A 16337-nucleotide genomic window follows, 5' to 3' on the forward strand; every position below is an offset into this window, starting at 1 on the left:
CTCAATATCCCTCCGAAATGGCTGAAATTGGGTATTAAGTAATTAACTTTCCACCTAAAATTTGTCGGTTTAGGTTCAGGCCTTCAAATAGCTCCCACAGATCTATACCACCAGATTTTCAGTATTTTGAAGGTTGTGGCTATACATTTCTCTATATTATTGACTTGTCTGAAGAGAATTTTAAACAGAAATTTATGCATTTTGCATAATTTTGCATATGTCATATGTTTCGATTGCAATGTAATCAGAAGCCAAAAGTATGCCCAGTCCCACAATTTGACATGAATCGGACCAAAAATAGGGGTTGCATAAAATTCCCCTGTCTAGTTATAGGGCAATCATGAATATTTTCCTCGGAATTTTCCAATTTTAAAAGTGAAGTTCTGAAAATACTTGAATCACTTTATTCTTGCGGAATCAACAGAAATATTCCCTTTTTTTGACAAAAATATAGAAATAAAAAATTGAGGAAAGTGAACAAATTCCGCACGTAATTTTTATTCATGATTGCCCTGTATGTCATGCGAAATTGATATGATGGTGTGAACGCAAAAACTGAAAGTCGTATGGACTTTGCCAAACATAAAGAATATCGTGCGTCCCTGCCCTAAAGCCATGTTTATATTATGGCTTTCTGCAGGGTTAACCGTCTTTATGAGGATTTATTTGAAAAATAATACCCCGTTTATATATAACCGGATTTAACAAACCGACTGGGTTTTAAATGTCAATTCCATTGCTTATATTTCAAACAAATCCTCATAAAGAAGGTTAACCCTGCAAAAAGCTCTAATATAAACAGCATATAAGCAATGGAATTGAAATTTGAAACCCAGTGGCTTTGTTATATCCGGTTATATATAAACGTACTATAACACTGTGCAACATTTTTAAGGTGATCTTGTGCAAACAATTCGAACTGACGATTTTTTGAAAGTACAGACCCAAACGACAAGAAACCCTAGTTGGGTTTTGTTGTGTCAGATCCAGCTCAGATTTTGTGGCCCCATCTAAACATGGTTAAATATTGAGTTTTTAAAGAAATTCGGGGCTATATCTCTAAAACCAATGCGAATCTTCTTCTGACCTCTGAAGCAAATTTGTAGATAAGGACAAGAATAAAATATTTGGAGAAATAATGAACTCGAAAAACTACATTTATTGCCCCAAATTTCAAAATATATGCAAAAATTCCACAATTTTTATACATTTCGCACCGTATATCCAAAACCGTTAATTTTTTCTGAACATTTTCTTTTGGAAAAATATTCCCTGGAATGTAATACACAACTTCAGAACATGTCATTGTTGTAAAATGCCTCCAAGCCGTTGTTTTCAGTACATTTTTCAACGACGATTTAATAAAAATGCCAATAATGTAGTGAAATCCGAAATGCGAGAATAAGCTGTTGGTGTGAACTGTGTTTGAAATACGTGTAGTAAAAGATATGATGCAAAATACCGCTGAAACAACATGAAGTAAGCATTTAAGAGTTTCAAAGTGTTCTAAAGAATTGTTGAGAACTTTATTTGGAAGATTTTTGCAAAAGGTTACTTGGTTCAACTCCCAATAGTTTAGCCGATACTGACCAGAATTTCAGCAACTATGTAAATTTTTCTATATTTTATATATATTTTGATGCCCTAGCTGGAGTTTTTCTTATTTGGTTTCTTCAAAAGATAAGGTCTACTAGTTAAGGGCTAAAGACAGCAAGGCCAAATTCCTATTCGTTTCTGAGATAAAGGCCTGATAAATGCAAAAAAGTGTAGATTTAGCCCAGTTTAGATGAGGCCATAAAACCGAACTGGATCTGACAGGACAAAATCCTACTAGGGTTTTGTAGTCCAAATATGTACTTTCAAAAAATGCATACAAGAAGTTGTTTGCATTTTCAGTGTTGCATAGTGTAATACCCCGGTTACACTTAACCGGATAAACCCAGTGGGTTTGGGTTTCAAATGTCAATTCGATAGCGCAAACGTCAAATAAATCCTCATGAAGTGGGTTTACCCGGCAAAAAACTCTAATGTAACCGTACTATAAGTCCCATTTCATTATCGACAAGTTCTATCCTGGTGAAACAACGAAAAGAACTTTCAATTTACGTAGATATACTAATTAGTTGTGTCAAGAGCAATGAATTTTGGTAACTGATATGTGTTACATTCGTTATGGTGTTATTGAGTTTTATACAAAGCAACTTATGTTTCTGAGGTCTTCCCGGCACGTTAAACGAACGGATAAAGTCGTACAAATGCAAGAAAAAAACCAGTCAATGTAATGGTGCTACGCCAATCGCTATCGGTAGAACTTTACGACCACATTTTATTGGTCGCTAACTTACCGAATAATATCATTAATTACCGAAATTATAAGCATTTTAATTTTATCGACATTTGTAGGTAACTCAAAAAATGAGTTAAAGAATCGCACTACTGATCTCACGTGTAATCATTTCCATTGCAGGAAATATCGTAAAGAAATTGTCAAATTCATTGACCTGTTTTCAAAATAGATACATTAGCTTACACCGCCAATGAGTTTACGAACCAACAAAAACAGTTTGTTTCTTATTTTATAAGTACATTGGTGTTAGCGATTAGAAGAAAATCATTTCTTAATTTATACTATTATGTATTTTTTTTTTTTGCTTTATAATAAACATATCATATTTTTATACATTCATATATAAAATTTATTTATACAGTCTCCAGCGTTTTTATTTGTCTTATGTTAACAAATTTGTTTTTGAGTATAATAGGTAAATATTTTTGTGGTATGTTTAATTATAGTGTAGATAATAGTTTAGTTTTGATGAATTGATCTTAATTGTTCTATATTAAGGTAATTGGCGAATTAGATAGGTATCATAATAAGAGAAATATAGATTTGCTTAGTTAATAGAATCTAGAATAACACTGTATGTAAATATGTATGTGAGCTATAAAATGTAAAATGTTGTTTTTTTTTTTTTAATTAGGATATTTGTATTATTGTGTTGTTAAAGGAATCTTGTGTTTTATATATTTTTTGCTTTTCTTTGAATAATCTACAACCAGAGCAGAGTGTAGTTTGTTTCTGCAATATGTAAATGCTTTTTGATAGTTCATATATAAATGTATTATTTGAATGTAAAATATTGAACAAACTTGTTCATAATTTCATCTCTTCATGATGGATGAAGTATGTAAACATTTTTTTCTTAAAACGGGAAATGTAGCATGACTTGACTAATGGTATCAAAAAAAATGAAAATGAACATATAATAAATCTAACACTATGTTTAATATCTAAAAAATTAAAATGCATAGCTCGTTTAAAACATTGGCAAATTATTTGATTTGATTAATTTAAATTAGGTAAGGTTTTTCGCCACAAACATACATCTAAACAAATAAAAATAATACTAGGCAAGGAGTAGTATTTATAAATAAAATTTGTTGCCCTGTTCCAGAACGAACTTGTAAGAATCTATTATTTTTTAATTGTCAAAATTTCAAAAATAGTAGACTTTTACAGGTTGTTTTGGTGCAGAACATTTATTATGTAATTTAAAAAAGGACCAGACCAAAGTTTTTCACATAGTCAATAAAATAATACTATTTGGAGGGAATTAAAGAGTCGAGTAGCAAGTTTGGGGCATTGTTTGCGTTTTGTTTCTTTGTAGAAATGAGTATTTTTTTCTAGAGATTCATATTTTGATATGTGAGTTTTAAGGAATAAATGAGTGTGTGAGTTTTCATTAATGAATGAGTGATTATGTTATGCTTTTTGTTTTGATACACTGGGATTTTGTTGTCGAGTTTTTTGTTTGTTATTTTGAGCGTATAACTTTCCTATATCTATGTATGTACCTTATATTAAAAATAATGCCATTAAATACATGACCTTTAGTATATATGTATATAGATCTATACCAACATCTTATCAGTCTCTTGAGTTTTCTATACGAAAACATGCAAATAGGATGACTGAGTAACGTTGCTGTGCGTTGGTGTCAAGGTGGGTGTCTGTGATTGTTGTTGTCATACCGATGTCTCTGAATTGAGTTTCAATACAAATTTATTGCTTTTAGGATCGACTACCTCCTCGGCTATATTGAAATGTGGCAGTTTGTGTATGGAAACCATAAGCGAGACATCATTTTGTATCAGCTGAAAGGTAACATCACCTGCCACTGGCCGTGAAACTAGTTCATCACATATCAGAGACCACGATTGTACCCAACGTCGTTCTTTTTCACTTTGCATAACTGGTGCTTCGGTGAGATATGGCTCTAAGAAGGCCCGTGGCGAGAGGTCATGTTTCAAACAGTGAGCCAAATGTTTCAATATACTTTCGAATGTGTGACGCGGTTGTTGTCTTGTTACCCTTAAATATTTCTGCAGTGCCCGGGCCATTGATGGAAATACAGCTTGAGCTGCTTCATGCGGATCCAAGGGTACAGCAGGTGCAGGCTCATTGTGAATACGTTTAACATGTGTAAATGCCTCTTCGGCAGCCGTTATCAAACGTGCCCTACGCTTTTTAACCCTTCGCTCATATTCATGTTCCTCATAGAAGCGTTCATTGTGCGATGAATCTCTTCGTCGTGCATTTGCAGCCAATACTGCACGACTTTGACTTTGCTGTTGTGAGTTATTTACACCGTCTACTTCGTAATATTTGAAACTTGTTGTAATTTTATTTCTTTGTGATTTTGAGATGGGTATACGTTCCAAATAGGGATTATAAATGGGAAAATCGACGTAGTAACGTTGAAGAACCCAAACAGCTGCACGCTGTATACTCAATTGACCCAAGGTATAGGATCGAGATACGCCATCTGGTGATCGTATTATTTTCACATAATACATAGGCTGATTATGACGCAGTTCCAACAAAACAACAGCAATATAATGAATAAAGAGTAGCGTGTCAACGAGGTTTGTAGCATAGGCAACTAGTGATTTATAGTCGACTGCATCTCCTCCAGTTTCTACAACGATTTTTGCTCCATTTGTTACCTGCAAAATAGAAAAAAAAAGATTTTTGATTTTTATACAAAAAATATTTATTTCCTATAACCATTTTGGGCCCTCAGGAATTGGTGTGGAACTCAAAGACTTATTTTCGCTCCTCTTTCCTCTCAACAAACTCTACTATCTTTGTGGTTATAACCCATGGAACTAGCCCCATTCCTAGATGAAAGCAAAGGCAGATTGATCAGAAAACGCAACAACAAATATATCAAATGCTGTCACAACAACATTAACCATAAACCAGTGTGCTACACGTCCGATTGATCTGTCAAGATACTCACACGCCTTAAAGATTAGGTTACGGTGAGTAGTGCGATTCTCTAAATCATTATTTGAGTTACCGACAAAAATCGGTAAAATTAAAACACAAAATTATGAATGAAAAGTTCAAATAAATGTTGAAGACACTATTGCTATCGGTAGAACTTTACGACTACTTTTTATTGATCGCTAACTTATCAAATAATATCGTTAATTACCGAAATTATAAGCATTTTAATTTAACCGGAATATGTAGGTAACTCAAAAAATGAGTTAGAGAATCGCACTACAGGATTGTTAAAAGCTTGCTGGAAGCGAATTTCACATATGAAAATGATACATCGGCATATTAGGTCAAAGAACATACTTTTAGGTTTCACAATCTGTTGTGCACGTGCGTTTCTTAATCAACCTCGGCTTGATGTGTTTTTCTCTGCGATGTGCCCTCAATGTGCTTTCGCAATTTGTCATCGTTCACTCGAATTTCTCTCCTAGGCATATTAGGATACATTTCCTCATATTGTTGAGTTACAGCCTGACGATTGGGTCTGTACCATCCGCAAAAACAGCAGCTTTTCTAACAATAACAAGTAAGAACGGCGTTACCACCACAATTGTATTGAAGCAAAATGGAACAAATAGTTTCCTTTCTTTTATGAAGAAGGCTAAATACCAAATTTCGATTAAAACGTCGATCTATACCAACAAATTTCTGTTGAAAAGTATTTATACACAAAGAAGACTAAATACGAAATTTCCGATATTTCGGTAAGGTTATGTTGCTAAAACCTAAAAAATACCGAAAATCAAGGAAGACGTGGATACTGATAATTCTCTTCTGGAATATTTTATAACCCCATGGAAGACTAAATAACAAATTTCAGTCATTTTGGTGGGATATTGACGTCACAACCTTCAGAATTGCGAAAATTTGGAGGTGACGTCCTGTGGGGGTATATGGAATTGTCGACCTATACCGACGGATTTCATGCGAAAGGTTTTTACTTCCAACGTAGACTAAATACCGGTGGGTTATTGTAGCCACAACCTTCAAAATACCGAACATCGGGAGGTACCGTTTAATGGGGGCTATAAAAAGGCGTGGACGTTTACCGACAACTTTTTTGGGGAAAGTTTTATACCACCAACGGATACCAAACATCAAATTTCAGACATTTCGGTGGAGAGGTAGGTACCGTTCTATGGAGGCTATATGAAGGCGTGGACCTATACCGACAAATTTCATATGGAAAGTTTTGGTGTATAAAACTGAAGACTTAAACACCAAATTCTAGCCAATTCGGTGGAATATTGAGGCAGCAATCTTCAAAAGACCGAAATTAGGATGGTACCGTTCTATGGGGGCTATATAAAGGCGTGAGAAGTTTTATATCCCAAATAATGACTAAACACCAAATTTCAGCCATTTCTGTGGAATATTGAGGCCTCAACCTTCAAAAGACTGAAAATAGGATGGTACCGCTCTATGGGGGCTATATGAAGGCGTGGACCTATACCCACAAATTTCATGTGGGAAGTTTTATATTCCAAATGATGACTAAACACAAAATTTCAGCCATTTCTGTGGAATATTGAGGCCTCAACCTTCAAAAGACCGAAAATATTGAGGTACCGTTCTATGGACGCTATATGAAGACGTGGACCTATACCAACAAAATTCTAGGGTAAAGTTTCATACTCCACATGAAGACTAAATACCAAATTTCAGCCATGTCGGTGGAATATTGAGGCCACAACCTTCAAATTACCGAAAATCGGGAGGTACCGTTCTATGGGGGCTATATGAAGGCGTTGACCTATACCAACAAAACTCTGGGGGAAAGTTGTATACCCCCAACGAAGACGAAGTACTAAAATTCAGTCATTTCGGTGTGATAATGAAGCTAAAACCTTAAAAATACAGAAAATCCGGTTGTACCGTTATATGGGGTCTATATCAAAATGTGGACTGATAAAGCCCATTTGCAATACCAAGCATCCTAAGAGTAATATAAACTTCTATAACAAATTACAAAGCTCTATCTTAAAAATTGCGAGCTGTATCTTGATTTCAACAGACGGACGGACGGCCAGACGGACATGGTTATATCGACTTAGAATTTTACCCTGATCAAGAATATATATACTTTATAGGGTCCCCGATGAATATTTCGATGCGTTACAAACGGAATGACAAATTTAATTATACCTTCCAAGTTATGGTGGAGGGTATAAAAAAATAAAATTTAGTTGCTGACTTCTGAACCTACCTGTCCATAGGAGAACGCTATAAATCCCCTGAAATATCACTATTTAAGTAGGTTTTATGTACCGCCCTGCGATTAATTGAAATTTTTTCCACAGATAGGAAAAATATATGTTTTTATCTGGGGGAAATTCATACTTCCGAAACGAGCGTAACAGGAGGAGCAAACTGCCAAGTTTATCTTATCAGCGCGCAAAGCCTCAAATAGATTTTGACACACTATATAAGTTAGAAACCACATTTTTGGGGAAGTTAATGCCTTTATACACCTCCGTACTGCCATAAATCAAACAAACATGAGTATACTATCTCCAAACATTCTACAGAATAGTGATACAACCCGTGTTGCTATTGTGTGGATCCGAGTCTCATGGTTACTAATTAATAAAATACGTCAACAAGACATTCTTGAATCAATTGGAATTAGGCTCGGAGCATGTTGATTTGAAGCATTAAGCTCGGATAAAATTATAATTTTTTCCTATATAGCCGGCCTTCGACCGGGGATTTAAGAATTTCTCCTACGGACATGAGCCAATCTAGGGAAGGGGAACATTTTCTTTTAAATTAAAATTTTTCTCTAAGTAGCCGACATTAACCAAGGGAATTTTCGGAACTTCGGAGGTCCATATCTCGGGAAGTATGGACTGCCGCAATAAATGTGGAAAAAAAATTTGGTCCCTTAGGTTTTTGATATTTCGGAATTTCTGCATGGGAAATCTCTTAAAAAAGTTTATAGAAAGCATGCATGGGTTGGGAGAAAATAACATGGATTTAATAAGTTCACTTCCCACATCAACATATTAGAAAAAATTTTTATTGTTGAGAAAATGGGGAATCCTCGACTTCCATCTATTCCGCTAAATTATTTCTTATAGGTATGTCTACACTCTACTGAATCTCTTGTCTTTTTTCCTTAAAACACTATCTGCAAAAGTACAGACATTAACTATCAATACATCCCTAAAAGATAGCTAATAGCTAACCACAATGTCCTGACAATACAAATAATAAAAAACTAACTGTCTTTGAACTTTCTGCCTTCACCATCCCCCCGTCCAAAGGTTATACAAACAAATACCAATACTCTAACTGTTGTAGGTATTTTCCAAAACAATACATACCTGTACAATATAAAACAGCCAATATGCAAATGTACTTAACGTTACCAAGAGCAACACAACAGCTCTGTACAAGAAAATGCGAGGCATTGTTGCCGCTGATCTTCGCATAAATAATGCCCATAAACCAATTGCCAGTAGTAATAAACGCACCGATATCGATATCAAAAGGCCCTTACATTCACTACCACAGGCCAATAATTGGGTACGAACGGTCTGCGTTAGTTCGGGGTGGTCAAATGCCGATGGGAAGAATCCCATGTGAGGCATTACAACCATGGCCACTGGAGAGAAAAAGGCACCAAATCCAAGTAGAAATGAAAATGTTGATTCCAAATAACGTCGACATTTGAAACCAAATCCTGTTTCATTCATTTCACGATGCCATGCATTGTTTATATCCTCCATGGAGATGCTTTGTTCTGATGTATTTCCCGTAACAGCTGTAGTATTTTCACCCCAGTTATCATCCTGTGGCAATATTTGTACCTCAATTATTTCTTGGCCATCACGCCCCTCCTCGCCGGTCATATTGACAGTAGTCTGATATGGATTTAAATCACTGCTTCTATTACTTTTGGACTTTGAATGTGAGTTGCTGCGATGTGAATGTCTTGTACGGTCACGGTGATAGCCATTATTTACAGATCCTCCGCCATTGCCTCCATTATTATTGTGACTTCGGGAGCGCCTTGAACGACCACTTTGTTCCGACTTAACAGACTCGTTCTCCATGCTAGCTGGTTAAAAATTCCTAAATAGGGCGTAAGTTGGCCAAATCCTTTGAGCTGTTACAGATACCAAACACGCCCACCTTGGCACCTGTTACAATTTCTATCACCTTTCACACCACCACCACGATTCCTCTCACTCTACTATTTCACTTGTCGATTCAAGAAAAGGCAGAGGAAAACAGAATTGTTTCTTTTAAATGAATTCTTTCACATGCACAAACACATTCACATTATCTAGCCACTGAACTCGACAGGTAAAATACACTGTTCAAGAATCGCCACAATGAAAATGAATGACTTTACGTCTACTTGACTTCACTTGGCCGTAACGTTGTTTTGTTCTTCTTGTTGTTGCACTCTTGTAAATTGTGAGGCTTTTCTTGTTTTCGTCCATTTATAGACAACAAAAGAGGAAAGTATATGAAAGGGGATGCGGGGTGCGGTCGTTGTATAGATGTTTTTTATTACATTTTTCTTGTGGATATTTCAACACGTTTTAAAAACAAATTTCAATATTTCTATTCATTTTTTATATACACTGTTGTTATATTTACGATTTTCAATCCATTTTACACAACATTTCGCAAAAAATTAGCAATATTTAAACAAATTGTAACAACAAAACCCCGTCTACAAGATAAAAAACGCAACGGATCTATAGATTGAAATGATGCTAGAATGGTAGGGATACACAAGTCGACTATCGATTAATCGAAAAGATTAGTAGATTTGTGTGGAAAAATGCATATCCATGGTTTGCTCGATTTCAACTGTAATAGCTGGTTTACATTACGAAATCGAGTCGATTTCAAACTGTCAATCCCTTTGCTCAAACGCCAAATGAAATCGAATTGATTTCATTTGAGTTTCCATTTGACGTATACACAAAGGAATTGACAGATGAAATCGAGTGGATTTCGTAAATGTAAACCTAGTCTATGCCAGAAATGAAGCAGGAAAGGCCTTAAAAAGAAAAGGGCAACTTAGACCATGTTTATATTATAGTCGTTTGCATGGCTAATTCTTCTTAATGAGGATTTATTTGACGTATACGCAAAGGAATTGACATTTGACATTCTGTTTCATTTCATAGAAACAGAATTGAGCCCCTGTACTGTAAAGCAATGTTGGACAAAATCACACATTTGCAGATTATAACTTAGGCTAGTGTGAGTGGAAACGTAAACAATGCGTTAACCGAACGAATGTGTTTACAGTGTACGTGTGTGTCGTATGCCCGCGGGCATAGGAAAGTTGTTGTTGGTGACCATCGCTGCAGTAAAGGTAGAAACACATTGAAATACGCCTCTTTTTCACACTCAGTTTCATGTAAAAGACTAAAGGCCAAGTACTACCTAATTCAAATGAATGAGGCAGCATTTAAATTAGGTAGTACTTGGCCTTTAATCTTTTACATGAAACTGAGCGTGAAAAAAGCGGTATTTCATTCTGTTCACACCTTAATGGGGCTTCTACACGGTATGTTTTACGCATAACGACTGTCACTTTTTACAAATCTGAATTTTGTACACATGGGGCTCAATTCTGTTTCTATGAAAATGTAAAATGAAAACTTTTATAATGGAGAAAACTGTCAAATGATAAAAATGATAAAGGAAATATTTTTCATTTCAAATTTTCATAGAACAAGAATCCAGCCCCAGGTATGAAAATCGCTGAAAAATACAACCCTGCAGCCATGGTTAAAAACGTCAAAAGGCATTGTACAATAAAAAAGGTAGATGTTATGTAGATGATATTTAGCCCGTTTAACAAAAATATATGGAATTTAGAACTGTTTATACGTTAGAAGCACCAAATAGAGCAATATAAAAACGAAAACAACAGAAAACGAATGTAAAATAAAATTTTGCTGTGCAGAAGGAATTACATATGGGTGAAAAAACAGTGACAGTTGCTATATATAACATATATGAAACATACCGTGTAGAAACCCCATATGACACTGATGGATAGTGTAAACACCCCTTAACACATTTTCTGTGTGTACAAGAAAATCACGACTATGGAAAAAGGTTGGACAATAAATCGTTTCTGGGATACAGCAACAGCTGCCCGAAAAACAATTGAACACAGCCACAAATCAGAATCAAATTTTGACAGGTAGTTGTTTTTAATGCATTTTCATATTTCGGATGTTTTCTGGGATGCATTGGTGAAAATAATTCATATGAGAGCAGTTCACAACTTTTGCCGGTTTTACCATTTTCAAAAGTAAAGGAACAGACCAAAAGGCAACCTGTTGCATATGCCAGTATAACAATTCTGACAGGAACGAAGCTAGTGTAAACTCCCCTTAACATATTTTCAGTGTGTACAACAAAATCACGACTATGGAAAAGAGTTGGACAATAAATCGTTTCTGGGATACAGCAACAGCTGCCCGAAAACCAATTGAACACAGCCCAGAATCAAAATCAAATTTTGACAGATATTTGTTTTTAATGCATTTTTCATATTTCGGATGTTTTCTGGGATGCATTGGTGAAAATAATTTTTGATTTGCTGAAAAAATCACATATCATTCGAAATACAAAAAATAAATTCGCAAAATGAATTCGGAAGTATTGGCAATGCATGATGTCGATTTGGAGGAGGGCGAGGTAAGTGAATGACAAAAATAAACATGAACAAAAGTTGAGATTGTGGATAAGATAATGTATTAATGGTCAATCACCTTTGTCGGATTGCAATTGCTTTTCCAGCTTTCGGATAGCTCTGATGAAGTTTATATACCACTTCAAAGACCAGTATTGAATAAAACTGCTCCAACCACACCAACACCTGCCTCCAATCAATATGCTAATAACTCGAACAAAATGGAAGATGACATTCAGGGAGGTGGCGTTCTTAATGCTGCAACAAATGACGATGACGAGGGTCAAAGTGATAGCTCTAGTTCATCTAGCTCTTCAGATGATTCCTCAGATACATGCCTACAAAAAGTGAATAAAGAGAAGAAGACACGTCCTAAAAAGCACATAAAACGTACTGTAATGGTACGCATAAATGCAACGGCTGAAGATGGTTCAGAACAGAAAAGATCTCGCTTTAAAAGATATGACATTTGGACAGCAGCATTACAGGAAGAGGCCTTAACGGAAAATATGCGTGGCTGCGATGTGACACAGAATGGATTTAATGATCGCAATGTTGAAAATTATGATTTCTCGCTGCATTACCGTTTGAATGGTGGTAATAGTTTGAAACGTCGCCTATCCGGCGAGGAGGACACTTCCGACAATGAACAACAACAACCACAAAATAAACGTAAACGACCATCAAGCCGTGGAGAGTGTCATAGCCGTTCATCGTCAAAGCAATCAGTACACCAACGTTTGGGTAAAAAGAGATGTGTTTCTGATAGCCGTTATTCATCAACAAACAGTTCCGATTCATCATATGAACCACGTCTAATCGATGATCTGGCCGAGATAGGCGATCGTAATGCGGTAGAAGTGGCCCGAGAAATGGCAAAAAAATTGCATGAAGAAAAAGATGATTTAATAGGTAAGGTTGTTGCAAAGTATAATACATTGGAAAAAAATTTAAATTAATGTATTTTGGATTTTTAGTTAGAATTGTTGAAGTACTAGGCCTTGAACTGCCATTAAAAATATTTAAGGAAACACAGCGCATTGAAGCCGATGGTGGAATGACTATAAAGGTAATTATGAAAACGATAAAATAAGAAAACTATTCGTGGACCAAAATTGGCCGACATAGCTCATCAAGAACAGAACTATCAATCCCACGGCAGCGGGTTCTTGCGTGCCGGATTGACCCGAAGCAGTTGTTGTTATCAAAAGCGGACTAATCTTAGACTTATAATTTGATGTGCAGCATACTTATATTTTTCCTTGCCTCTTTCAGAATGGTCAAAGGCGACGCACCCCTGGTGGAGTATTTCTTTTTCTAATCAAACACAATGAAACCATAAGTGCCGATGACCAGAAAGCTATTTTCTCCGAAGATCGTTCAAGTGCCAATAAAAAACATAAAGACATGAAAACCTTAATGCGTGAACGCAAGGTCGAAGAATTGAAAAAACGTCTCAGTGAACAAGGAGCCGAATTAAATACGCCACTTTGTACGCGCAAAGATTTAATATTAATGTGTGATGACACATTAAAAGAACAACAAAAAGGCAATCGTAAGAAAATATTTTGTTGGTATTTTTATATATTTTTTAAATGTATTTTGCATTCCAGTTTCTAATCCACCACCATCACCAGAAGCTGCTGAACAAAGTCCCGAATATAAATCCTTACCCATAAATGTTGTTAGTAATGAAACAGTGGAACCCTCGGAAAAGCCATCTACTTCTCGTGGTGTCTGTTCAGCTGTTGATGACGAATTAAAAACATACGAAGATGATTTTCTAGATGTTCATTGTGGTGATATGGATTTCTTTTGAAAGATTGAACGAAATATTTACGTAGATAATTTTCTATATATTGTATAGCTATAAAAAAATGTTTATTTTTTAATTTTCACTAATGTGAAGTGTATAAAAAAATAAAATTATAACAAAGAATTTGTTAACACACATTAATGTTTTTAATTTAGAGAAGTAAATAATACAATTTCTACACGAAAGATTTGGGACCATAGTGCAATGTCCACCTTTGGTCAGGTTTTTTAAGTAGTCGAGGTTTACTCCTGCCAGCAGGTATGCAATGTGGTGAAGCGGTGATTGGTAAATTCTCTGAAAACATGCCAATCAGTTTTTCCATGGTTCAGAAAAGTCGGGCGGGCGGATGATACCAACTTTGTCTGCGCCAAGCGAAATGAAGGGTTGCCAGGACACGTCATTTGTCAGGCCGTGCCACAATGGCAATGCCTGGTGGATTGTGGCATTTTCCACTTATCCTCTGGAGCGTCTTCTTTCGCCATGAAAAATGTAGATTTATCAATTTGCTCGCACAGCGCTATACTCCTTTTGTCATTGCCTAGGACGGAATGCCAAAGCTCATGTTGAGGACCTGACGACAAAAAGCGAACGAATGTTAGGCATATATGGAGGGCGGTACTCATTAAAAGCACCTCTACCTCGGCAGTCCCATATTTACTGCTACCCCATACAATCAATGTCTGCCTCACTACAGTCACGCTCAAGCGAGTTAGTTTTGTACTTGACATACTGCTGTTTAAGGAAGGCAATTCCTCCTGCTCCGCTTCATATTCGATCCTTCCGGAAAACTTTGTAACCAAGAATATTGTAACATCAGAAGACCAAGAGGTCCCCATAACGAGGTCATCCCCTAGAAGACCAAAAGTTCTTCCATAGAATACTAGATCTCCCCATAGAAGACCCAGAAGTCGTGGTCAGGTACATAAAGGATCAAGAAGTCTTCGTACATATATAGACCAATAGGTCTTCTTAAAAATGACTAACAGGCCGTCCTACAGAAGGCGAAGAGATCTTTCAATAGAAGATCTGAAATCATTCCATAGAAGAAGGAGGACGGAGGACTTCCTATAGAACATCTAGTGGTGTTCTTATAGATGACCTCAAGATGACCTGGAGGTCTTTCTATAGATGACCTGGATGTCTTCCTAGAGATGACCTAGAGCTCTTCCTATTAAAGACCAAGACGTCTTTCTATAGAAGGCCAATACGTTATACTTTATAACACCAGGGGTTCTTACTGGAGAAGACCAAGGCGTCTTTCTGTGGAATATTAAGTGGTCTTCCTATAGAAGATCAACAGGTATTTTTATAGGAAGATCGATAGGTATTTCTACAGGAAGACCTGAAATTCTTTTATAAAAGACCCAGAAGTCAACCTATAGATGACCTGAAGGCCTTCCTATAGAAGATCTAGAGGACTTCGTTTAGAAGACTTGGATGTTTTCCTATAGATGTTTTGACGCAGCAAACAGCAACAAAACTCCCATTGCAGTAGTCCTGCAGCCAGCTAAAACCTGGGCCCTATTCCACGAAAAAACTTATCGCTTTTCACTTTGCACTTATCAAAAAGTAGTTATTTTGAAAAGTGATAATTTTTGTTCCACGAAATAACTTTTCACTTTCTCTTTGCACTTAGCAAAATTTTTTAAACCGTTCTCTTTAGAAAAGTTGTTGTGCTCGCTTGCTTCATTTTTCCGCCATCTTGCTAAGTCTCTCAGTTCTCTTGCAAAGAATGGATGCTATTTGTTCCTGTAGTGGGCTTGTGATGTCCCAGCAAACCAAATGTCGGATGTCCGACACGTCTGAACAATTTCGGAAGCAACGTCGATCAGATTTCGTTCCGATTTCTAAACGATTTTTTCGGAGCGGAAATAGTTCAGATTTTGTACCGATTTCGTTTCGATTTCGGAACTAATGTCGGAAAGAAATTTCCTTTCCGAATTTCCCAAGGATTTTCTTCAGATTTCGTTAAGAAATCGGATCGAAATCGATACGATGTCGCTCCGACATTTCGTTCCGAAATTATGTCAACCACTTCATACAACTTTCGTTAAGATATCGTTACGATTTAGGATCAGACATCGGACGTATCGTCCGAATTTTGTTCCGATTTCGTTAAGATGTCGGTACGATTGGTTTGCTGGGGTGTTTCCTGTTTGCTTGTGTATTGGTAGTACCATGGTAGAATCATTACAAGGTAGGGCATAGCAAACAGCTGATTACAATTTTTTCTATTGGTTTGCTTATTCTTTCAAATCAGTATTTATGGTTTTGAAAAATATGACAAAATATTTTATACATATTAAAATTCAGTCGAAATAAAAATTGTTATTACAACATTTTTTATTTGTATTTATTACAACATTGTTATGAAACAAACTTTTGAACATATACAGAAGCTGACTCTATAAAGAAAACTTAGCCTTCCATTCATTTTGCGCGTTTTTAGTTAATGATCCAAAATATCAAATAAACAGTACAACCTGTTGCATATTTAG

General features: G+C 36.0%; 2 protein-coding genes across 2 annotated transcripts; one reads left to right on the forward strand and one right to left on the reverse strand.

Annotated features, from left to right (window-relative positions):
* Window positions 1–2672: 2672 nt before the first annotated feature.
* On the reverse strand, window positions 2673–10112 carry Vang (Strabismus domain-containing protein Vang). Its single transcript, XM_073989247.1, has 2 exons — window positions 8674–10112; window positions 2673–5007 (listed from the first exon to the last, which is right to left on the reverse strand). The coding sequence occupies exons 1-2, from the start codon at window positions 9403–9405 to the stop codon at window positions 4027–4029; spliced, it is 1713 nt and encodes a 570-aa protein (XP_073845348.1). The 5' UTR covers window positions 9406–10112; the 3' UTR covers window positions 2673–4026.
* A 1755-nt stretch (window positions 10113–11867) lies between these two features.
* Phax (phosphorylated adaptor for RNA export) lies at window positions 11868–13974 on the forward strand. Its single transcript, XM_073957371.1, has 5 exons — window positions 11868–12028; window positions 12131–12935; window positions 13001–13092; window positions 13299–13578; window positions 13637–13974. Exons 1-5 carry the CDS (start codon window positions 11978–11980, stop codon window positions 13840–13842), a joined length of 1434 nt encoding a protein of 477 aa, XP_073813472.1. The 5' UTR covers window positions 11868–11977; the 3' UTR covers window positions 13843–13974.
* The last annotated feature ends 2363 nt before the right edge of the window (window positions 13975–16337 follow it).

The sequence above is a fragment of the Musca autumnalis genome, unplaced genomic scaffold (genome assembly GCF_047663935.1).
Source record: "Musca autumnalis isolate F117 unplaced genomic scaffold, ASM4766393v1 scaffold_5, whole genome shotgun sequence".
Taxonomy (NCBI): Eukaryota; Metazoa; Arthropoda; class Insecta; order Diptera; family Muscidae; genus Musca; species Musca autumnalis.

Excerpts from the sequence above, each read along its gene's own strand:
- Phax (XM_073957371.1), top strand. The coding sequence starts at position 11,978 with ATGAATTCGGAAGTATTGGCAATGCATGATGTCGATTTGGAGGAGGGC. Across the intron at positions 12,029-12,130 it reads TCGATTTGGAGGAGGGCGAG|CTTTCGGATAGCTCTGATGA; the intron begins GTAAGTGAATGA and ends TTGCTTTTCCAG. Across the intron at positions 13,093-13,298 it reads ATGGTGGAATGACTATAAAG|AATGGTCAAAGGCGACGCAC; the intron begins GTAATTATGAAA and ends TGCCTCTTTCAG.
- Vang (XM_073989247.1), bottom strand. The coding sequence starts at position 9,405 with ATGGAGAACGAGTCTGTTAAGTCGGAACAAAGTGGTCGTTCAAGGCGC. Across the intron at positions 5,008-8,673 it reads GGCTGTTTTATATTGTACAG|GTAACAAATGGAGCAAAAAT; the intron begins GTATGTATTGTT and ends TCTATTTTGCAG.